Here is a 20,362-nt window from a genome sequence, read left to right as displayed (position 1 = left end):
CGTAGAATGGTTAAATTATTCTAGTTATAACTTATAACAAGCACGTTGTGAGCAGGGACCTCACTCCTGCCTGATGTGTCACACCATCAGGTGTCCTCTGACATTTAGTTCAGGTATTACCAAACTGCCAGTCAGGGGGAGGTTTATTGTCTTTTTTCATTCCCTGCTCCTTTTTTTGTTTTAATTTCAATTTAATTTGGCTTTTATTGAGTTTGTTGGTTTCAGTTGAATGCAAAATGGATATTCTTTATTAAAAGTATTTGCAAGAAATTCAGTTTAGGTGGTTAGTAACTAACTGCACAAAGAGAACAAGTAGAACACATTTCCACACAAAGCTTTTATTCATTTAAAGGAAATGAACTCAGACAGAATTACTTTGAATGTAACATAAATCCAAGGACAATTAACAGCTGAATGTTCGAAAGGAACACAGTACCTGAAAAAAGATTAAAAGGAGCTCTAGTAGTTTGTCCTTGGTCAATGTATCTATTACAGATGGATTTGAATCCAATCTGGGTTATTACATAATTTTTAAGACTCTTTCAACACTACGCACAAATGGTACTTAAGTGTATCATGCTATCAGTCTTCAATTAGTGCCCATAATATCCAGAGCCTCCATTAAACACAGAGGAACATTTAAACCAAAACAGCAAATAATATTCTTCCACAGGATGGAGTCACATGTGTTATTAAAGTTGCTGTAATTGATGTTTTTTATGATAAATGATAGTGACAAAATAACACAACAATAAAATGATGAACCTCAGTATTATTGCCTAAATGCACATCACATTTGTGTCAGTGTTGAATTCACACTCACTGCCACTACACCCATGAGCAACAATGCTATTATTGCAGGTTTACTGACTGACATTCAGGGTTATTTTATTGATCCCTTAATAAAATATCCTCACATGGTTTTGTCATTTTGACAAAATATGTGGGAACAACTTGTTCAGTACCATTAAATATATCCGTATCCACAGTCTCCAACAAGCAGATTATTAGAAAGTAAATCCACCACAATCAAAAGCGTCAAAATCAGAGTCTGCCACTTCAAAGTCAAAGCTGTTAAAGTGGGCGGAGTCGAGTGCAGGAGTGCCAGTGTGGTACCCTCCTGCTGGTCCCATGCTGGAGAAATCTGTGCAGAGTGGCAGATCCGGGGCTTTGGCTTCCAGATTAGAAGATGAGCATGTGCCTAAATAACCCATGGCAGAGGAAGCAGCAGCCCCTCCCATCAGCAGATAAACTGCCTTCATTGCTTGGGCATTATTGATAGTGCCGTGACGCAAACAGCCTGCTGAATATGCACCTCCTTTATGATACTTAGTACGGGAAGAATTCCTGCCTGTTGAAATGAACAGTTTGAAAAACATGTTTTAATAAACTATCTATGCAATATTTTTTACATGAAAATAGAAGAAACACCAGTGCTCACCTTTCTCCTTCGGGGAAGCGCCAGTCATTGGCCCAGGGGAGGATGACTCTGTGTCGCTGACAGGTGGAGTTGGTGGATCTTTATCCAGGATTTGTTCAGGCACAAGATCTCGGAGAGTAATACGTGGTTGTGGCATCTGATGTCGCTTGCAAGGACTGAGAGGTGATGAGAGACTCTGTGGAAAAGAAAATGGAGATGCTGTTAAAGAAAAATAATGTTCCCAACACAATGTCTGCCAGGAATTCAAAGAAATGAATTAATCGACTGATTAAAACACTAAAAAAAAATCTAAGGATTAAAAGATTATCTGAAAGCGCAGAGCACATTCTTTATGTAAATAAATCAATCTAATTTCCAAAGAGTCCATAGTGTAGTGTATAGTCTGTGTGTGTACAGAAAATATGATTTTGCATGCTAATAGTGATTTTTCTGAAAATATATTCACACTTTTTCTTTTTCGCCCCACTGACTCTGGTGATTCACAGCCTTCTTTCTAACACCACTACAAGGTCTACATCAGGGGTGGGCAATCTCAGTCCACGAGGGCCGGTGTCCCTGCAGGTTTTAGAGCTCACCTTGGGTCAACACACCTGAATCACATGATTAGTTCGTTACCAGGCCTCTGGAGAACTTCAGGACATGTTGAGGAGCTAATTTAGCCATTTAAATCAGCTGTGTTGGTTCGAGGACACATCTAAAACCTGCAGGGACACCAGCCCTCGTGGACTGAGATTGCCCACCCGTGGTCTACATTCATTGTTTTATGTGAAACATCTCTTTGATACATACATTTAATGAATAGCAATGACATACACCAGGCAGAAACATTTAAACTACCTGTCTATTGTGTAGGTCTCCCTTTTGATTTTAAAAGCTTTGACCGTTGTGACATGGACTGCCTGCACAGGTGCCCTAGCAGGCGCTTTCAGTACGTATCTCTAAGCTCTAGTTTTTTCAGCACTTGCAGATACATACTTGACTTCAGGAATCCCGATTTGGGGGATTCTAAGGACAAGTCAGCACATTGAACTCTTTTTCAAGTTTCTCATCATTTTTTTTCAGTGTGGCTAAGGAAATCCTGCAGCATCCAGGAGTGTAAATAGTCTGCAAGAAGGTTTGATAGGTGGTATGCACCAAAGTAGATGGGGTCACCATGGCTACTCTGACCAATCTGCCATACAAAGCATGATGTGATGCCCCATGTTCTTTGACATGGGGCATCACATCATTTTTCTTTCATTAATGTGATCAAGTTCATCTATTTTGCTTGATAACAAATTACAATTATTAATAATGATGGTAAACATAGATGGTGAACATAGTAAACATTATTGTAAATAATTATTACACATAATTATAAATAATATAAATATGTTATTAACTTACCTTTTTCACTTTTTTCAGCACGTTCACCCACTGGCTGAAAGTGAAAAAAGCGATTGTTATTACCTTTATGCAAATTCATGTACAACAATGGAATACCTGGAAATTTTGGAATGTGTAGCTAATGTGTCTTTCACCTGACATATATGTTTCAAAATAGTCAAAAAGGCATATTCCCCAAACCACTCAAACTTTGTTATATGAAACTTAAATGTGTGCAGCATTAATCTAAAACAAGGCCCAAGAGTTAGCAGAGAAAGCCCCACAACACCTGCACTCTGCAGAGGTTTCCGCCAGCAGCAGCAGATACTTATTCTGGGGCAGGATCAGAGCAAAGCAGCAATCTCTGCCCCCGCCAGAGGGTAATTTAGGTAGGTCCAAGATCTCCTTGCCTTCCACAATCGCCTCACAACTGTTTTGCAAGAGTACCAGCTGGCTGGGAGGGGATGATGCATCATGGCACACTAGGAGACTGCCTTCAGCAGTTATAAGGAGAAATCTTTTCTTCCACTGTTTGAAAATAAATCCACCTGAACCAGAAATGCAGAGAAAAAGTCAACAGTCATTGTGTAGAAAATGCTTGTTGACAAAATGACAATGTGATAAACAATTCCAATCAGAACCACAAAACCCCCAGAGGATACTGAGAGTGATCAAGATAGCAGAGGGAACATTGTACACGTGGATTAAAGAATGAACACTGTGTCATTCCATCATCCCAGCAGATTAAAGGCAGTCAGATGGTTGGGGGATCAAGCATGAATCAGATCCTGTTGACCACCGTGTGCACATCATATAGTGTAATCACACGCACACTTTGTGTTTACTTGTTCTATATGCAAATGGTAAACAACATATGGGTATTAAAATACCAACTGTCTAAGCATCTTTTTAGCATTTTTTTCAAACTACAGCTTTAGGTCATGTTTCTATCAGCATTTGTCACAGCTTTGGATCTTGAGTGAAACAATGTATATATAGAATCGTCTGTACTTATTTGAAGAAAAACTCATAATATGGTTGCTAATGGATACAAAGATGAGAAAACTGATAGGTTTCTCTTATTAAAATTGTACTCAAGAGCATTGCTAACTTGTCCTATTTATCATCCTTTTTTTAACACCATCTCCATGCCATGAGATAATGATGGAAATTATACATAAATATATAAACAAAATCTGCATTTGCAATAGCATGACAGAAAGTACACAACAAACTGGAAAATTACCGTAAGCCCTACAAAAAGCAACACATACCAACCGCTAGAAAGATCCACACCTGAAGTAAAGATCCGACTCACCATACATCCTGAGCATCCCCTGATGTATCCCCGAGATGTTCATGTTTACAGTCGATGTGTGACTCCAGCGGGCTGAGAGAGAAATGTTTGCACACAGAATGGCCAAAAAGCACATGAGGCTCAATGTGAGTTTTTAATGCTCAGCTTTAATCCCCAGTCAGCTGGGATGCTCCACAGAGTCAAAGTTCAGCAGCATGGTATGAAAATGGGTTGTGATGAGAGAAAGAGTGCTGTAGTGCGTGCAGAGATACTGTGTAAATCAGGATGATTCGATTGTTTTTGAATGTTTGTTTTTAATACCCATTTGCTTTTACATACACCAAATGGATATTACAACTGAAAGTCATTTTAAATCATCAAACCATCACCAGACATCCATTTCTTTTATTAAATACACACCATGAATAGTAAGCCAACAATATAATTAATCTTCCAGAGGTTTTGTTGCTGTCATGAAAATAAAAACAATAACATTTTGGGGGGTTTTGGGGACAATTTAGTGCATTGTCATCTTAAACTGTGAATATTTATCAACCCGTGTCTAATCAGACAATAGTTTTTTTGCACTTACATTTACTTAAAAAAAAGTAAGTCCACATTTAAAAAAATTGTAGGTTTATTGGAACCTACCAGGGTTTTAAATAGCTGGTTTTAGTAGCTGAAATGCAAACTAACTTGCAATGACTTTGCAAAGTTGCCAACAAATAATCTAAATGTTATCCTTTAATCGACTTTTATTATATAATCTAGTAAAATGCATCCATTGAAAAATAGTTAGAGTAAAGGTTAAATGGTGGGATGCACACTTGGGGATTCAGTGACAGCGAATAAATGCATTTATCATTTCAGGCTAAAGAGGATTACTGTCTAATAAATGGTGAAGTGCTTGATAAAAAACTTTAAAAGCTTAAAAATGGTTGAAGTGAACATTAACCTGGTTTTAATTTTTCCGTCTTTTTCATTCTTTTTGAATTGCAGCTTTCGCTTGCTGCATTTTTGTGTGTGTTTATTAATTGTGTTAAATACAAAAACAAAGGCTACTAGAGCCACTGCTGATCAAACTCGTCTTTATTACACATACTGTTTAATGCCAAGTCCAAGATCAACTAATAGTGATATTACAGTCAAGCTTACCCTAATGTAATGTACTCTAATGTTTTCACTATCCCAGACTTTTAAATTAATTTAGGAAAAAACAGTAAATAAAATTCAACATAAATACTGTAGTATGTGAAGAAATTAAAACTGGAAAAAATCAGCTGTTCTAACAAATAAATATGCTAAAGTTCCAATGATGCCACAACCACCAAAGCATATAATTGAGACTGAATAGTATGTAAGTACAATTAATATGCATGTGTGATATGTGTGGTAGTCTGCTTGAGTTACTGCACATTAACTGGTAAGCTGCTTTCTTTGAAACAGGTTAACTGTGAGTGACATTAGAAAACTAATGAGCAAAATCCATAAATTCTCTAAATTTGTGTCAGAGGCAATGCTTTACAAATAAGTAGCTAAATGACTAAACTTTACAAAAAGACTGGCATGAATTTCCCTTCTAGGGCAAATTCTTATCCCTTCTTATTCCTAATTATCCATAGAAATTATTAAAGTTTTTATTAATAGTCATCTTAATAGTTCACAAAAAGGATTTTCTTGATTTTTCTAGACAATTCCAGTTTGCTGTGATATGACATGACAACCTCATTTGTAAAATATTTGAAGGAAATATTTTAAGAGAGCTGATCCTCAAACTGTTTTCTGAAACAGTCTCCAGCTGGGAAGAAGTCCCAACAGCGCTCCTGGTACATCTTCCACACATATGACTCCTGAAAAGACACGATATAAGAACACAAGAGGTAATGTGAGGCCTTGAATGGAGCACACTAACTAAAGAAAAACTGTAATAAAAACCTTCAGACTGACCGGCCCAGTGTGCTCGGTGTCATCTTTGTTGATGAGGTACATTAAAAAGAACCTGAAAAAAAAAGATCCTGTGAATATTTTCTTATTTGTGCATCCATGTACAGATATACTACAGTTAAGCCCATAAATATTTGGACATAGACAACTTTTTTCCTAATTTTGCTTCTGTACAATATCACAATGACTTTTAAATGAAACAACTCAGATGTAGTTGAAGTGCAGACTTTCAGCTTTAATTCAGTGGCTTGAACAAAAAGATTGCATAAACATGTGAGAAACCAAAGCATTTTTAGCACAATCCCTTCATTTCAGGGCCTCAAAAGTAATTGGACAAATTAAATAACTGAGAATAAAATGTTGATTTCTAATACTTGGTTGGAAACCCTTTGCTGGCAATGACAGCCTGAAGTCTTGAACTCATAGATCTCATCAGATGCTGGGTTTCCTCCTTTTTAATGCTCTGTCAGGCCTTTACTGCAGCAGCTTTCAGTTGCTGTTTGTTTGTGGACCTTTCTGTCCAAAGTTTAGTCTTCAACAAGTGAAATGCATGCTCAACTGGGTTAAGATCAGGCAACGGACTTGGTAATTCAAGTATATTTTACTTCTTTGCTTTAATAAACTGCTTGGTTGCATTGTCTATATGTTTTGGGTCATTGTCCATCTGTATTATGAAACGCTGCCCTATCCATTTGACTGCATTTAGCTGGATTTACATAAACAGTATGTCTCTGAACACCTCCGAATTCATTCGGCTGCTTCTGTCCTGTCCTGTGTCACATCATCCCAGGGCCACTGGGAGCCATGCATGCCCACACTGCCTTAGCCGTGTTTTAGATGATGTGATATGCTTTGGATCATGAGCTGTTCCACAACTTCTCTATACTTTTTTCTTGTCATCATTCTGGTAAAGGTTTCATTTGTCCAAATAATGTTTTTCCAGAGCTGTGCTTCCTTTTTTAGATATTTTTAGCAAAGTCAAATCTAGCCGTCTTAAGGCTTATGAGTGGCTTGCACCTTGCAGTGAACTTTCTTTATTTGCTTTGATGCAGTCTTCTCTTTATGGTAGACTTGGATATTGATACGCCTATGTCCTGGGAAGGAGTGAAAGAGTTTCTTTTTAACATTGAAATGATTCTGCAATAATCCACAACAGTTGTCTTACTTGGACGTCCAGGTTGTTTGCATTGCTGACTTCACCAGTGATTTCTTTCTTTCTTTCTGTCTCAGGAGTACCAAACTGTAGATTTTGTCACTCCTAATATTGTAGTCATTTCTCAGATGGGTTTTTCTGTTTTTGCAGCTGAAGAATGGCTTGTTTCACGTGAATGGAGAGCTCCTTTGACCACATGTTGTCTGTTCAAAGCAAAATCTTCCTAATGCAAACACCACACCGCAAATCAACTCCAGCCCTTTTATCTGCTTGATTGATATTGACATAACGAAAGAATTGCCCACCTCTGCCTTTGAGTCAATTGTCCAATTACTTTTTTGACACCCTCCCTTTAAAAAGAGAGTAGCACATGCTAAACAGATGAAACTCCGAAACCCTTCACTCAATTTAAATGTTGATACTCTCTAGTGAAAGCAGATAGTCTACACATTATGCCCACACCCATAATATAACTCAAATATGTTTTAGGAAATAGGTAAAAAAAACACAACTTTTGTCAGTGTCCAAGTATATATGGACCTAACTGTATACAAGGTAAGACAGAAGAGGGGCACTCACATGTAATTGGCCAGGTTGTGTTCATCAAAAGTGTGAGTCTCAAAGCCATGCGGCGTTGTATCAAAGTAGTCACTTCCAATGCCACATATGAAGCATTTCGTCTGCACAAAAAAACAGTGGTCAATGTGGCATGATAAATGTGTGAAAAATATAAACACTGAACACGACTGTACCTCCATGTCTTCCTTGACTTGCTCTTGTTGGTCTCTGAGTTCTCCAAAGGCGTCAATGATCAGACCTGCAGTACACAATAACACAATCATCACACATGTATATAAAATCTGAACATGTCCTAAAATCACTTTTCTGTGCCAACAGTAATCCAGATGTTCCTCACACTGTCCCATTGTGTTTCTTTACTTTTAGTTCAAACCAATTATACAATTATAACATTTGATGAGTAATGAAGGATTTGATAAATGTCTCCCAGGAGAGGATTTTCTATACCCTGAATGATGGCCAGCAGGATAACAATGACGAAGAAAAAGAAAGTAATATCAAAGACCACTCGATAAAGCTCGTATTCATCTCCAGCTGGGTCTTCAATCTCATCTCCAATGCCTCCGCCTGCTCGGACACCCACATACATGTGGAACAGATAACACTGTAAAGTAAAAAAAAAATGTGGGGAGTGGCAAAGTTGAGAGAGGAAGTACAAAGTTTGTTTATCATCCACAATCACGTACAGTCATCATATCGTCACATTTCATATCTGGTTCGTCTTCATCTTCACTCTTGTTGTAAAACTTGCGGAAGAAATTGAAGGCAACTACGGTGTAAAGATACACCACCACGGCCAGCAAGCCCACTGTCATCATGAGCTAGCAGGGAGAAGAAGAAAGAAGAGTGAGCAAAGTGAAGCTTAAACAACATTAGTGCAAGTGAGTATTTCCTGCTCTTGCCTGTTTGCCATTGTGTGTGACTGAGGACAGGATAGTGCGAAGAGTCTTGACACCCATCGCAATATCCAGCAAGTGACAGGCGAAGAAGAAGTTGTTGTAATGCCCAAGCAAAGACATCACCAAGTACCAACAGAGATAAAGAAAAGTCTACAAAGAGATGTGTAAGTATAATTTAGTACAATGTAGTGCAGAAATAGTATAGTATGATATAGTATATAGGTTTGCTTACACCATCTGTGAACACCACACCAAATTTCCAGATCTGGTACTTGATGTCAATAGAAGTCACCCTTAAAAGAGACAACATTCTCTTTAATGTGCTTGTTTTAGTTTTCAGAAATCATGCCAAATGTGCATCTGACTGTATACGGTACCATGCAAACACAGAGTTATCTGGTTCTTCCTGTTTCTTCTCATGTTGTTGACTCACATCCAGGGAAGCTAAATCAACCCCCAGGAGCTCAGCAATTCTTTCTCTTCCATAAATGTCTCCGTATTTATCCAGAACCTGGACATGGACATGCCATTACATGTGAACATGCTGTACTGAGCTCAAAGTTAAGACCACTTGAGTCAATCTTAGCTCACCTTTCGCTTGACAAATTTATCCCAGTAGTTGTTTGGGAAAGAGCTGCAGGAAAATAGGATCATTTGTCAATTACATAAAGAAAAAAGCTTTTCAGAATTTTCTTGTGAGCCTGCTTCTCACTATTAAAAGCTGTTTTCTGTATCTACGTACGGTGTATTCAGGACTAATCTGTCCCACTGGCCCTTGATGTCATCATCCTCAGGTTGCTCAGTGATGTAGAGGCCATCAAATTCCAGCTTTCTCGCAAGTTCTTTCTCTCTTTTAAAAATAACCAGGGGAATCTGGCAGAAACAATAGCAAGTGCTGTTTCACTGAGGTATGCGGATGATTCAATACAATTTATCAAAATCTGTCAATATTTATGAATAAATAGAGATGGGAATTGATAAAAATTTAGCAATTCCATTCCATTTTTTTTTCCATTATCGACTTTCTGATTCTCATTCGATTCTCTCTGACTTTGCTTTGAGAGTCACCACAATTGCTAAGCAGTATAATTAATTACTGCCAAGTTAAAATGATTTATTATACTACTCTTTATATTACTTTGCTTTCTCTGACCTGAAATGTGCTGGATCATAATTACTACTTAACAGCAGACCTAACAACATGCAGCCCCATACACCAACACAAATCCCAATCCTAATGAGGACTGTGAGATTATTCTGTTATCATATGTTATCTTATATCTGTAGTTAAAGTAGTTGAATTATGTTAACTGCTGTAGGTCATACAATATCCTTTAGTCTAGATTGGGGGCTGTGTATGTAGCTTAGTTTCCATTATATTTTTGGGTTAAAAGAATGTGACCATTTTTGGATTTGTTAGACAGGTGCGCATTACCCTGTACCCTTGATCTGCTGTGAATGTGTTACACTGTTTCTTGACATTTCATACTGCTGAATCATGAAGAGAATGTTGTGTGCAGAGGACCTTGTGCCGATAATAGAAGAAACAGACCACATTCCATACCCCCACCTTTACAGAGAGCAGAAAGACAGGGAGCCGAGGTCATAACTTAGGCGCCGTAACAGAGAAAGAATGTGAATGTTTAGGCTTTTACAACTAGGTGGGGGCCACTAAAGGCTATAAGAGCTTGAGTAACCCTCCACCAGTTTGAGACATGCTGTGACCCTCTGCAAGCATCTCTCCCGTCCGGACGTTCTTATGCTCTTAAGTGTTGAATTGTATGGAAATAAATGATTGTTGATTGAGTATTTATACACCGAGTCTTGTCCTTCCTTCAGCCCAAAGATTAAAAGAATTGGGAGATTTTAACAGGACACATACATGATCTCATTATTTAGGTATGAACACAAAGCTGACAGCACAAAGCAACGTTGAAAACCAGCAGCAAAGACACTTTAAAGCCATCGCCACAGTATTTCTGCTGTAAGAACATGAACAGGTAGTAATGGAGGCATCAGCCTGACTACTCATCTGTTTGTTACCTGTTGAAGTTCAGGGTCTAGTTACTGGGCTGGGGTCAGCAAACACAGCTTTATCATCACTCTGGGTTCTTGGCTAGCTTAGCATTAGCGTTGATTATTATGGACCTTAGACCATGAGATCCAGTATTTCAAATTCTTATATGTAATTTTGCATATTATAATGTTTAATTAAATACTATTCAAACTACTGCCTCCTCCTAGACTAGCTAAGTAAATGCAACAACAACCATGGAGAAGACTACTGACAGTTCTGCAGATAACAAACATCAACACCCTCCACAGGAAAGCTAAGCTGCATAAGGTCAGTGCTGAGAAGGCTGATATTTTGCAGTGCACTGTATCAAAGCCTATTATTGATAATGTGCTAGGAAGAAATGCACAAGCAACTGCAATCACTGAAGCCTTGAGAGAGCTCTAAATAAAAGTCCACTCAAAAACTTGGGAGAACTTCATAATGAACTGAGGCTGCTGTCAATGCATCGAGAGCAACCACACACAGATGGCTTGGTAATGAGCTATAACTGTCGCCTTCCTAATATCAAGCCACTCATTAACTAGAGACATCGTCAGAAATGTTTACAGTTTTTTCTGATTGCTTAAGCACATTTTTTGTAACTATTGGCTAATTTTGCAAAACTCTTCACACAAATAAGAAAACCTGTCACCCAATAATCAAAACATTGTAGTTCTCTTGCAAAAGCAAACACAGCTAGATTACAGTTTTTTCTGAATGCTTAAACCCTAACTGTGATTCCTGTAGCACAATCTCTAAAACTATTCAGACTTATAGCAAAACCACTCACTGAGTTTGCAAAACTAAAAGCACAAAAACTGCTTTGCACTCAGTTTGCAATTTTGTAACACACACTTTGCAAAACTGTAGGCACAATTCACTGCACAACACTCAATTACCAAATTTCCAACACACTCCTAGCAAAAGTATACACATGTATGGCTATCATTAACACTAATTTGCCAACTGTCTGGCACACTTTCACATGTGAAAACTTTTTTAGATAATTAGTTCACTTTGCAATCAGCCTAAGCACTATAATACAGGTAAGCTGTGTGTGCGGAGTACAATGGAGGGAGCAGAAAGAGTGAGAAGTAGAGGAGGCCGAGGAAGAGGACGTGGAGGTGAAGAAGTAGGATGAAGAGGACGACAAGGACAAGGAGGAGCAAGAGGAAGACGGGGGTAAGGGGGAGATGAGGAGGGGGGAGAGGAAGGGTAGGAAGAGTAAGAAATAGAATTGCTGATGACATCAGAGCTACAATAGTGGACCATGTAATCAACCGTGGAATGACCCTGAGGGTAGCTGGCCAACGGGTCCAGCCTAACTCGAGCCGCTACACTGTAGCAAGCACCATAAGGACATCTTGAAATGAGAATCGGTTAGTACAGTCACTTCGCACAAAGATTTGTAGCACTGCCATATGCCAATGAGAAACACACCAATACCATTGATGTAAAAATACTGAAATTGTTACTTTACAGAATTGCTAGATGACCAGATGCTGGGGGCAGAGGAAGCATGTTCACTGCAGACCAAGTAACCCATATAGTCATTATGGCGATTGCAAATAATCCTATACTTGGAAATAAACACTTGTGTTTGTTTTGATGTGTTTGAATAAACACCAGTACTTGAAGTTTGGATCCCTCTATGCTTATGGATCTATGACAGAAGTATGAGCTCAAACTGACATAGCCTACCTTGTGCACAGAGAAAGCAAAAGCCAGATGTGTTTTGTATTCATACCATCAGTGTGCAGTTGGCGCATTGTGTGCTTAGTAGATGATGGCTTGTGTGTACTGTTTGATACGGAAACACCATTTTTACGAAGGTGTGAAGAGTTAATCTAGCTGTGTTTGCTTTTGCAAGAGAACTACAATGTTTTGATTATTGGGTGACAGGTTTTCTTATTTGTGTGAAGAGTTTTGCAAAATTAGCCAATAGTTACAAAAAATGTGCTTAAGCAATCAGAAAAAACTGTAATCTTCACACCTTCGTAAAAATGGTGTTTCCGTATCAAACAGTACACACAAGCCATCATCTACTAAGCACACAATGCGCCAACTGCACACTGATGGTATGAATACAAAACACATCTGGCTTTTGCTTTCTCTGTGCACAAGGTAGGCTATGTCAGTTTGAGCTCATACTTCTGTCATAGATCCATAAGCATAGAGGGATCCAAACTTCAAGTACTGGTGTTTATTCAAACACATCAAAACAAACACAAGTGTTTATTTCCAAGTATAGGATTATTTGCAATCGCCATAATGACTATATGGGTTACTTGGGGTGGCTGTAGCTCAGGTGGCAGAGCAGGTCAGCCACTAATCGAAGGTCAGGGGTTCGATCCCAGGCTGCCTCCTGGCTGCATGCCAAATATCCTTGGGCAAGATACTAACCCCATGTTTGCCTACTGGTGGTGTCAGAGGGCCCGGTGGCGCCAGTGTCCGGCAGCCTCGCCTCTGTCAGTGCGCCCCAGGGCAGCTGTGGCTACAATGTAGCTTGCCATCCCAGTGTGTGAATGGTGTATGACTGAATGTAGTGTGAAGCGCTTTGGGGTCCTTAGGGACTAGAAAAGCGCTATACAAATGCAGGCCATTTACCATTTTACCATTACTTGGTCTGCAGTGAACATGCTTCCTCTGCCCCCAGCATCTGGTCATCTAGCAATTCTGTAAAGTAACAATTTCAGTATTTTTACATCAATGGTATTGGTGTGTTTCTCATTGGCATATGGCAGTGCTACAAATCTTTGTGCGAAGTGACTGTACTAACCGATTCTCATTTCAAGATGTCCTTATGGTACTTGCTACAGTGTAGCGGCTCGAGTTAGGCTGGACCCGTTGGCCAGCTACCCTCAGGGTCATTCCACGGTTGATTACATGGTCCACTATTGTAGCTCTGATGTCATCAGCAATTCTATTTCTTACTCTTCCTACCCTTCCTCTCCCCCCTCCTCATCTTCCTCTCCCCCCTCCTCGTCTTCCTCTTGCTCCTCCTTGTCCTTGTCGTCCTCTTCATCCTACTTCTTCACCTCCACGTCCTCTTCCTCGGCCTCCTCTACTTCTCACTCTTTCTGCTCCCTCCATTGTACTCCGCACACACAGCTTACCTGTATTATAGTGCTTAGGCTGATTGCAAAGTGAACTAATTATCTAAAAAAGTTTTCACATGTGAAAGTGTGCCAGACAGTTGGCAAATTAGTGTTAATGATAGCCATACATGTGTATACTTTTGCTAGGAGTGTGTTGGAAATTTGGTAATTGAGTGTTGTGCAGTGAATTGTGCCTACAGTTTTGCAAAGTGTGTGTTACAAAATTGCAAACTGAGTGCAAAGCAGTTTTTGTGCTTTTAGTTTTGCAAACTCAGTGAGTGGTTTTGCTATAAGTCTGAATAGTTTTAGAGATTGTGCTACAGGAATCACAGTTAGGGTTTAAGCATTCAGAAAAAACTGTAAACTGTTTGAATTGTCTCAGCTGAAAATAAATGTTGTATTTCATTTGGAAATTGGATCCCAAAGTCTGTAGGAAGAATGCAGAGGCACAGAAACCAGTATTGTGTGAAGTCCAGTGTAGCTTCTGCCATCTATGATGATTTGGGGTACCATGATATTTGCTGGTGTTTTTGGTGGTTGGTCCACTGTGTTTCATCTAGTCCAAAGTCAATTTAGGCATCTAGAAATTTTTGGAGTAATTCATGTTTCCATCTGCTAACAAGCTTTATGAAGACACTGATTTCCAACACCTAACACCTATTCATAGTACCAGAAGTACCAGGGTTTTCTGATAGTGTTATGGATTGGCTACCCAATGCTGTCCTGACCTTCCTGTTAGGAGGAAGATGAGAAACACCTGAACCAAAAATACAGATGAGAGGAAGGCAACTATCAGAGCAACCTGGGCTTCAAAAAAGACGTCAGCCTACCGACGTGTGTCCAGCCTACCTTCAGGCAGTTGTAGCCAATGATACAGATGAATGAAATGACTGTGTGAAGGATCGCAAGAAAGGACAAAGTAGGCTGCATGTATCCAGTGCTCTCCTCTAAATAGTAATAAATTGGAACATCTTCCTCATCTTCATCTCCTCCACCATTAATTCCGGATCCTTCAAGCTCTTCGCCTGAGCCTTCAAACAACGCAGACCCTTCAAACAGCCCACTTCCCTCAGATAGTCCAGAGCCTTCCATCTCTTCACCCTCAGGCGGGCTGTCCGACACCTAAGAGTTGACAGGGTAAAATGATCAAAGAACAGACAGTAGCCACATTAAACAGACTCATCCCAGTTTCCAGGCAAAAAAGGGATAGATTAAATTAAAGATATTTCTTTTTACCTTATAGAAAAGAAGAATGAAGTTCAGGGCAAATGCGAGGAACAGAGCCAAAAAACGCAGGTTGTAGAAGTTTCTGGAAAGATAGTTCTATAAAAGACAGATAAATATTCTTCAACTGATCAATCACTTGATACTGACATTAAAATTGCACAACAAAATCACTTTTGACACAAATACTACCATAAATTTATTCCTTTGGGTTTCCAGCTCAGTCCACATTTGAAAACCTCCATCCTTTTTCAGCTTCTTTTCTTTTTTGGCTGCTGATTTCTTTGGTTTTTCTGGTTCTACTTCTTCTTTGCTCTCACATTCTTTCTCTGTTTTCTCTCCAGTTTCAGCACTAAAAAATAAACAGTCTTGAGTTAATGTCATATCAATTCATTCCATCAATTTAAAAATCATGGTGCACTAAAACGTCCATGATCTTTTTCTTAGCTCGGGAAGTTGCTTCAATGCAATGAAAACCAACTCTTTTAATAAAAATGGTATAACCTGATTTAGAGCCATGGAAGGGAGAGGGAAATGCTTGAAGCACATTAGTATAGACACAACACCAACTAAAGAGTCTTACTCAGCCTTTTCAGGCTCCGTAGGAGGTTCTTCTACAGGAGGAGGTTCAGGTGGTTTCTGACTAGCATCAGTCTCTTCTGGTGCCTGTAGAAAAAAGAATCTACTGCACAAGACCTGATGTTTTCTATCCACATTTTTGGTAGATGTATAATCACAAACGACTGATAGAGAAGACCAAGCTACTCCTTACCATTTTTCTCTTTGTTATGGGAGTTCCTTCAGGAGTTGGAGGTTCAACTGGTGCCTCCACACCCATATCTCCAAGTCCACCTGGAGCATCCATTCCTGGTATCCTCCCACCCTCTTTTTCTTGGGTATCCTCCTCTTCTTCCTCTCCACTCCCAGTCTCACCAGTATCTGTTACACCTCCAGTGTCCTGTTCCTCCCCTGTCCTTGGCTCCCCTGGTCCATCGCCATGCACATCGTCCTGGGTGGGATCTGGCATGCTGGCTAAAATCTCAGTGACTGTGATATTTTTGGCTCCCTCTACCAAGCCACCTCCAAACAATGTTTGCCAGATGATCATAAAGATACCTTTGCATACATTGTAAATGAAGTGTAGTATACTCATCAGTATGGTCCAGAAAAAAGTGGACAAGGCCACTACAATCTCCTTGAAGGTCATCTTTCTCACTCTACGATACTGTCTGCGAAGGTTGCGGAAGGTGAAAATGCCGAGGAAGCTTAACATGCTGTTTATAAAATCTACAAAGGCAGAGGTTGATTCATGTGGACCTTCCCTTCCATTATTATCCTCATCTCCTCCTCCATTTCCTTCCCCACCCCCTCCACCCTCACCTCCTCCTTCTTCCCCTTCATCTTCTTCTTCCCCCTTTTCCTCTTCCTCCTGCTCTGAAATTTGTGAGGCTATATTCATCTCAAAGATGGTGTCTTCACAGAAGTTGACAAACATCTCCATCTTCTCTGATTCGCCACCCTCATTGACGACATCAAAGATGAACTGCCGTTTGGACTCTCTTACTTGAGGCATCTCCCACTGTCTGCGGTTAACCTCACTGATTTCAAAGTAGATGCGTTCAATCTTTCTACTGGCTCCCATTATTTCAATTCGCCCCAAGAACGGACGGAAGTAGTTCAGCACACTCTCTGCTTGTCCCAGGAAGTTCTGTAGCCTGGTGTCATGAGGGACGTGCTCAGACAGATTGGTGAGCAGCACGGCAATGTTGAAGCCAATGTCTTTGGCGGGTTCCTGGAAGCGACTGGCAAACTCTTCATAATTGATCATGTCATTTTCATCTGCTTCTGAGCAGGACAAAAGAAACTGAATCTCAGAGGGGGAGTACTGCTTTTGACTGTCCATCGCCTTCTGGAAGTCCTTCTTTGAGATCAACCCTCGAGGGTCTGTCACATAATCACGGAAAGCATCTGAAGCCACGATATCTTTCAGTTTGAGGAACATGTCAAAGAACTTGAGTATCATCTCCACATTGCTGGAGGACTCTACCAACATGTCGACCATCTGGCGAGCGATTGTACCATTTACCACATTTCCTGAATAAATACAAAGCAGAATTAAAAAAAACCTGAAACTGGAAAAGGATAAAAAGATGAAAACTGACATAAAAGTGATGAGAAAGTTATTTTACCCTCCAATAAAGACAGCAACATAACAACCATATCTTTCTGTAGGTCAAGAAGCTCCTTCAGCAGACCAATCTGGCTGGAGTCCTGTGACCATGAAAGAAGAACAAGACCTTACAGTAATGACAACAATACTGTCTTGAAACATTAGAGGTTTACATAAAGACACAGTCTTTGGTAAAGTTGAAAGCACAAGTTATACTGTAAGTGTCAGGAACCCAAAACCTTGTTATGATAAGAAGTGGACATTCAAAATACTGTGTGTTGTATACAATCACATTCATAACAAAGGAGGATGTTAATGAACCAAATCGTCATGCTGAGAGAATTTATCAAAACGTAACAATGGTTTTTAAAGATGCCATAATGTGAACATTTTTTTCCCCATTTTTGTGATAAAACAGTGCTTAAATCTCATGTACCACTTTGTGAATATTACATTTCTATGACAGTGAGCATTAGAAGTTAAAGCAGAAGCTTGTGTGTAAATGTAGAGTTAGGTCCATAATTTACTGGACAAAGATACCATTTTTGTAGTTTTGCCTCTGTGTACCACCCCAGAGAATTACTATTTTTATACACAGCTACTCAGATACTCAAAAGTAATAGAACTAAGGAATATAATTTAACATTTAACGATTGATTATGATACCTGGATTAAAATAATTTACAGACAATGACTCTGTTGCACTGTTCTTGAGTGTAACTAGTGGTAACACTTGTAAACTCTCTGTATTTACATTCAATAAGGCATCTCTTGATTGCAGAGCTTAGGAGTAATGCACTGACTGTGAGTGTTCTTGATTGGGTTAGATGTTGTAAAGTTGTTTTTCTTCATCAATAAGGAAATGCTATCATCATTCACATCAGTTGTCTTTTGTGGTCTCTCAGGCCTTTTGGTGTTGCTGAGCTCGCCACTGCATTCCTTCTTTGTAGGTTTGTACCAGATTTGATTTGGATTTGTCCTAAAGGATTATGTTATTTCTCTGATATGTTTATTTTTTTTACCCTAATGATGATTTTACTTTGATTCAAATCACTTTGAATCAACTTCAGATATCATATCTCCTACATTTGTCATGGAATAGGGAAGGACCAAACCTCACCTGGGCATAAAACTGCTTGTCAGGTAATTATCCAGTACATTTTGAGACAAAGTCAGAGGCAGGGATAGCTCAGTAGGTAGAGTGGTGGCCCCGTGATCGGAAGGTCGGGGGTTCGATTCCACTGAACAGCTACCCTGAGGTACCCCTGAGCAAGGTACCGTCCCTACACACTGCTCCCCGGGCGCTGCACTGGCGGCTGCCCACTGCTTCACTGGGTGAATGGGTTAAATGCAGAGGAACTATTTCCCTACGGGGACTAACATGCACACTTTTAAAAAAAGTCGGGACTGTGTAATTCGTCAAGAGGTAAATCCAAATTGTTGTAAAACCCAGTGAATTAAAGCTGAAAGCCAGTTTGATGTAAACTGCACTACGGTGGTGCACAGAGGAAAAACTACAAAAAAATTCATAGATATATAGTTATTTTAAATCGAAGCAACACACAAGCCACAGCTCAACACACTGTAAATGAAAAAAGAAAAAAAAAAGTTAAAAAATTGTAATTTCTGTTAAATGTGTGCACACGAAGTAGATGTCACATTAAAGTGTATATACAAAGACAAAATAATTTCATATTAAAGTGTATACTCCAACAGTTGAGGTTAAAAGTCAGGCCCTCCCTCAGGAAGTTTTGTAGTCACCTGCTTCTTTGTCACAAACTGCCTAAGTATAAACTATGTTTATTTTTTAATTATAAGGCCGTTACTTTAAAACTCATGGTGCTAACATAATTCTGAAAATCGCTTTATAGGGTAAAAACTAAAAACAAAAAGACTATTGCAGTGTCTGAAAATATACCGTTTGCTGTTCATGAGGCCTAATGTGCTACAGAAAGGTTTAGTTCACTGTATAGTGTACTGAAAAAAATAAAATAAAATCTGATATATATATCAAACTGTTTTTCTATTTCCTTAAATGACTCAACGTGCTAGTATGTCAGTTTTGTTTGGAAATACACTGTAATCAGCATTGAGTAAATACTGACTCTTACTGAGTTCTGTTTAAAGCAGGTGGATATAAAACAGCCTGATAAGAGAAACCAACACTGAATAAATGAAAAACTAGTAAACACAATACTGCATTAATAAATAAAAAAGTAGATACATACTTTACCCTGCATTGACCATGTGGAAGACAATTTCAATAATAATAAATTATTCAGGTGTTAAACAAAATACACTCACATATGTTTTTTTACATTTTGCGTGTGTGCTTTCTTTCATTTGACAGCAAAACAATGCACACGTTTGATGTAGACTTTGAAACACAATGATAAATGTAAAACAGAGAAGCTGACTGTGAGACTATCAGCTGAAGAGCAAAAGCACATGGTAAGGTAATTTGTTTTAGGTGCGTAATATCTGTTAAAATATGCTGAGCTGGGAACTTACAGATCAAGCATGGATCATCTCTTAATCTGGCCACATGTTTAAAAAGATTATGCATGCAAAAGCTATCAATGATAAATGTTATTAGCCTCAGTTATCTGCAGAGGATTAATGAACTAAACAGAATGGAAATGTCTACATATGTAAATATTTTTGACCTTTTGTTTATAGCACTAGCATCACAAATAGCTTTGTGGATTTTAAAAATCATCCAATCAGAAAACGCTTTAACACTGTGTATAGTTATAATAATTCAAAGCAACACAGAAAAAAAATCATGCTCATTATTATATAAAATTTCATTTAAAACTCCTGGTGCTAAACATACCTCTGGCAATAAACAATAGTTTGCTATTTATGTGGTCAAGTATAGATAAGAATTTTTGTTTGGTGTGAGATTTTTGATACTCAACAGTTTTCAGCCTCCTTCATAAACCACACAGGTTTGGACCAGAGGCCTGCCTGTACTCCATTGCTCCTAAGCACTGAAGCACTAATACATGACATAACCCGATACATTTTTAAATGCAGAGCTGCTTAAGGACCCAAAGATCTTCACCACACGACTGGTTTTCAGCTTTGTCTCTAGTGTACAGAGATGTCTTTGGATTCTCTAAAACTTTTAATG

At 39.0% G+C, this 20,362-nt stretch overlaps 2 protein-coding genes across 11 annotated transcripts in view; both read right to left on the bottom strand.

The window, feature by feature from the left end:
- Window positions 1-200: 200 nt before the first annotated feature.
- Window positions 201-5,063, bottom strand: LOC102313403. The gene is made up of 5 exons (XM_005941385.3): window positions 4,125-5,063; window positions 3,096-3,354; window positions 2,828-2,861; window positions 1,442-1,616; window positions 201-1,351 (listed from the first exon to the last, which is right to left on the bottom strand). The coding sequence occupies exons 1-5, from the start codon at window positions 4,237-4,239 to the stop codon at window positions 1,008-1,010; spliced, it is 927 nt and encodes a 308-aa protein (XP_005941447.1). The 5' UTR covers window positions 4,240-5,063; the 3' UTR covers window positions 201-1,007.
- A 114-nt stretch (window positions 5,064-5,177) lies between these two features.
- Window positions 5,178-20,362, bottom strand: part of LOC102313708 (ryanodine receptor 1) — a 56,417-nt gene continuing 41,232 nt past the window's right edge. For 6 of the 10 annotated variants that reach the window (XM_042228312.1, XM_014339776.2, XM_042228314.1 and 3 more), the window contains 18 exons: window positions 19,455-19,460; window positions 17,246-17,327; window positions 15,829-17,150; window positions 15,640-15,722; window positions 15,249-15,408; window positions 15,069-15,155; window positions 14,682-14,954; window positions 9,421-9,551; window positions 9,270-9,312; window positions 9,056-9,189; window positions 8,911-8,971; window positions 8,682-8,828; window positions 8,466-8,600; window positions 8,227-8,383; window positions 7,953-8,017; window positions 7,780-7,880; window positions 6,051-6,102; window positions 5,178-5,953 (listed from right to left, as the gene is read on the bottom strand). In XM_042228312.1, the coding sequence (XP_042084246.1) occupies window positions 5,858-5,953; window positions 6,051-6,102; window positions 7,780-7,880; window positions 7,953-8,017; window positions 8,227-8,383; window positions 8,466-8,600; window positions 8,682-8,828; window positions 8,911-8,971; window positions 9,056-9,189; window positions 9,270-9,312; window positions 9,421-9,551; window positions 14,682-14,954; window positions 15,069-15,155; window positions 15,249-15,408; window positions 15,640-15,722; window positions 15,829-17,150; window positions 17,246-17,327; window positions 19,455-19,460 (3,135 nt within the window). In that variant the 3' untranslated portion in view covers window positions 5,178-5,857. The remainder of the gene's footprint in view (window positions 5,954-6,050; window positions 6,103-7,779; window positions 7,881-7,952; window positions 8,018-8,226; window positions 8,384-8,465; window positions 8,601-8,681; window positions 8,829-8,910; window positions 8,972-9,055; window positions 9,190-9,269; window positions 9,313-9,420; window positions 9,552-14,681; window positions 14,955-15,068; window positions 15,156-15,248; window positions 15,409-15,639; window positions 15,723-15,828; window positions 17,151-17,245; window positions 17,328-19,454; window positions 19,461-20,362) is intronic. The other 4 variants (XM_042228311.1, XM_042228315.1, XM_042228318.1 and 1 more) reach the window with 1 other exon arrangement.

Source organism: Haplochromis burtoni, unplaced genomic scaffold, assembly GCF_018398535.1.
Source record: "Haplochromis burtoni strain Fernald_Lab_line unplaced genomic scaffold, NCSU_Asbu1 Contig_318, whole genome shotgun sequence".
Taxonomy (NCBI): domain Eukaryota; kingdom Metazoa; phylum Chordata; class Actinopteri; order Cichliformes; family Cichlidae; genus Haplochromis; species Haplochromis burtoni.
This window is presented reverse-complemented; position numbering and strand designations above follow the sequence as displayed.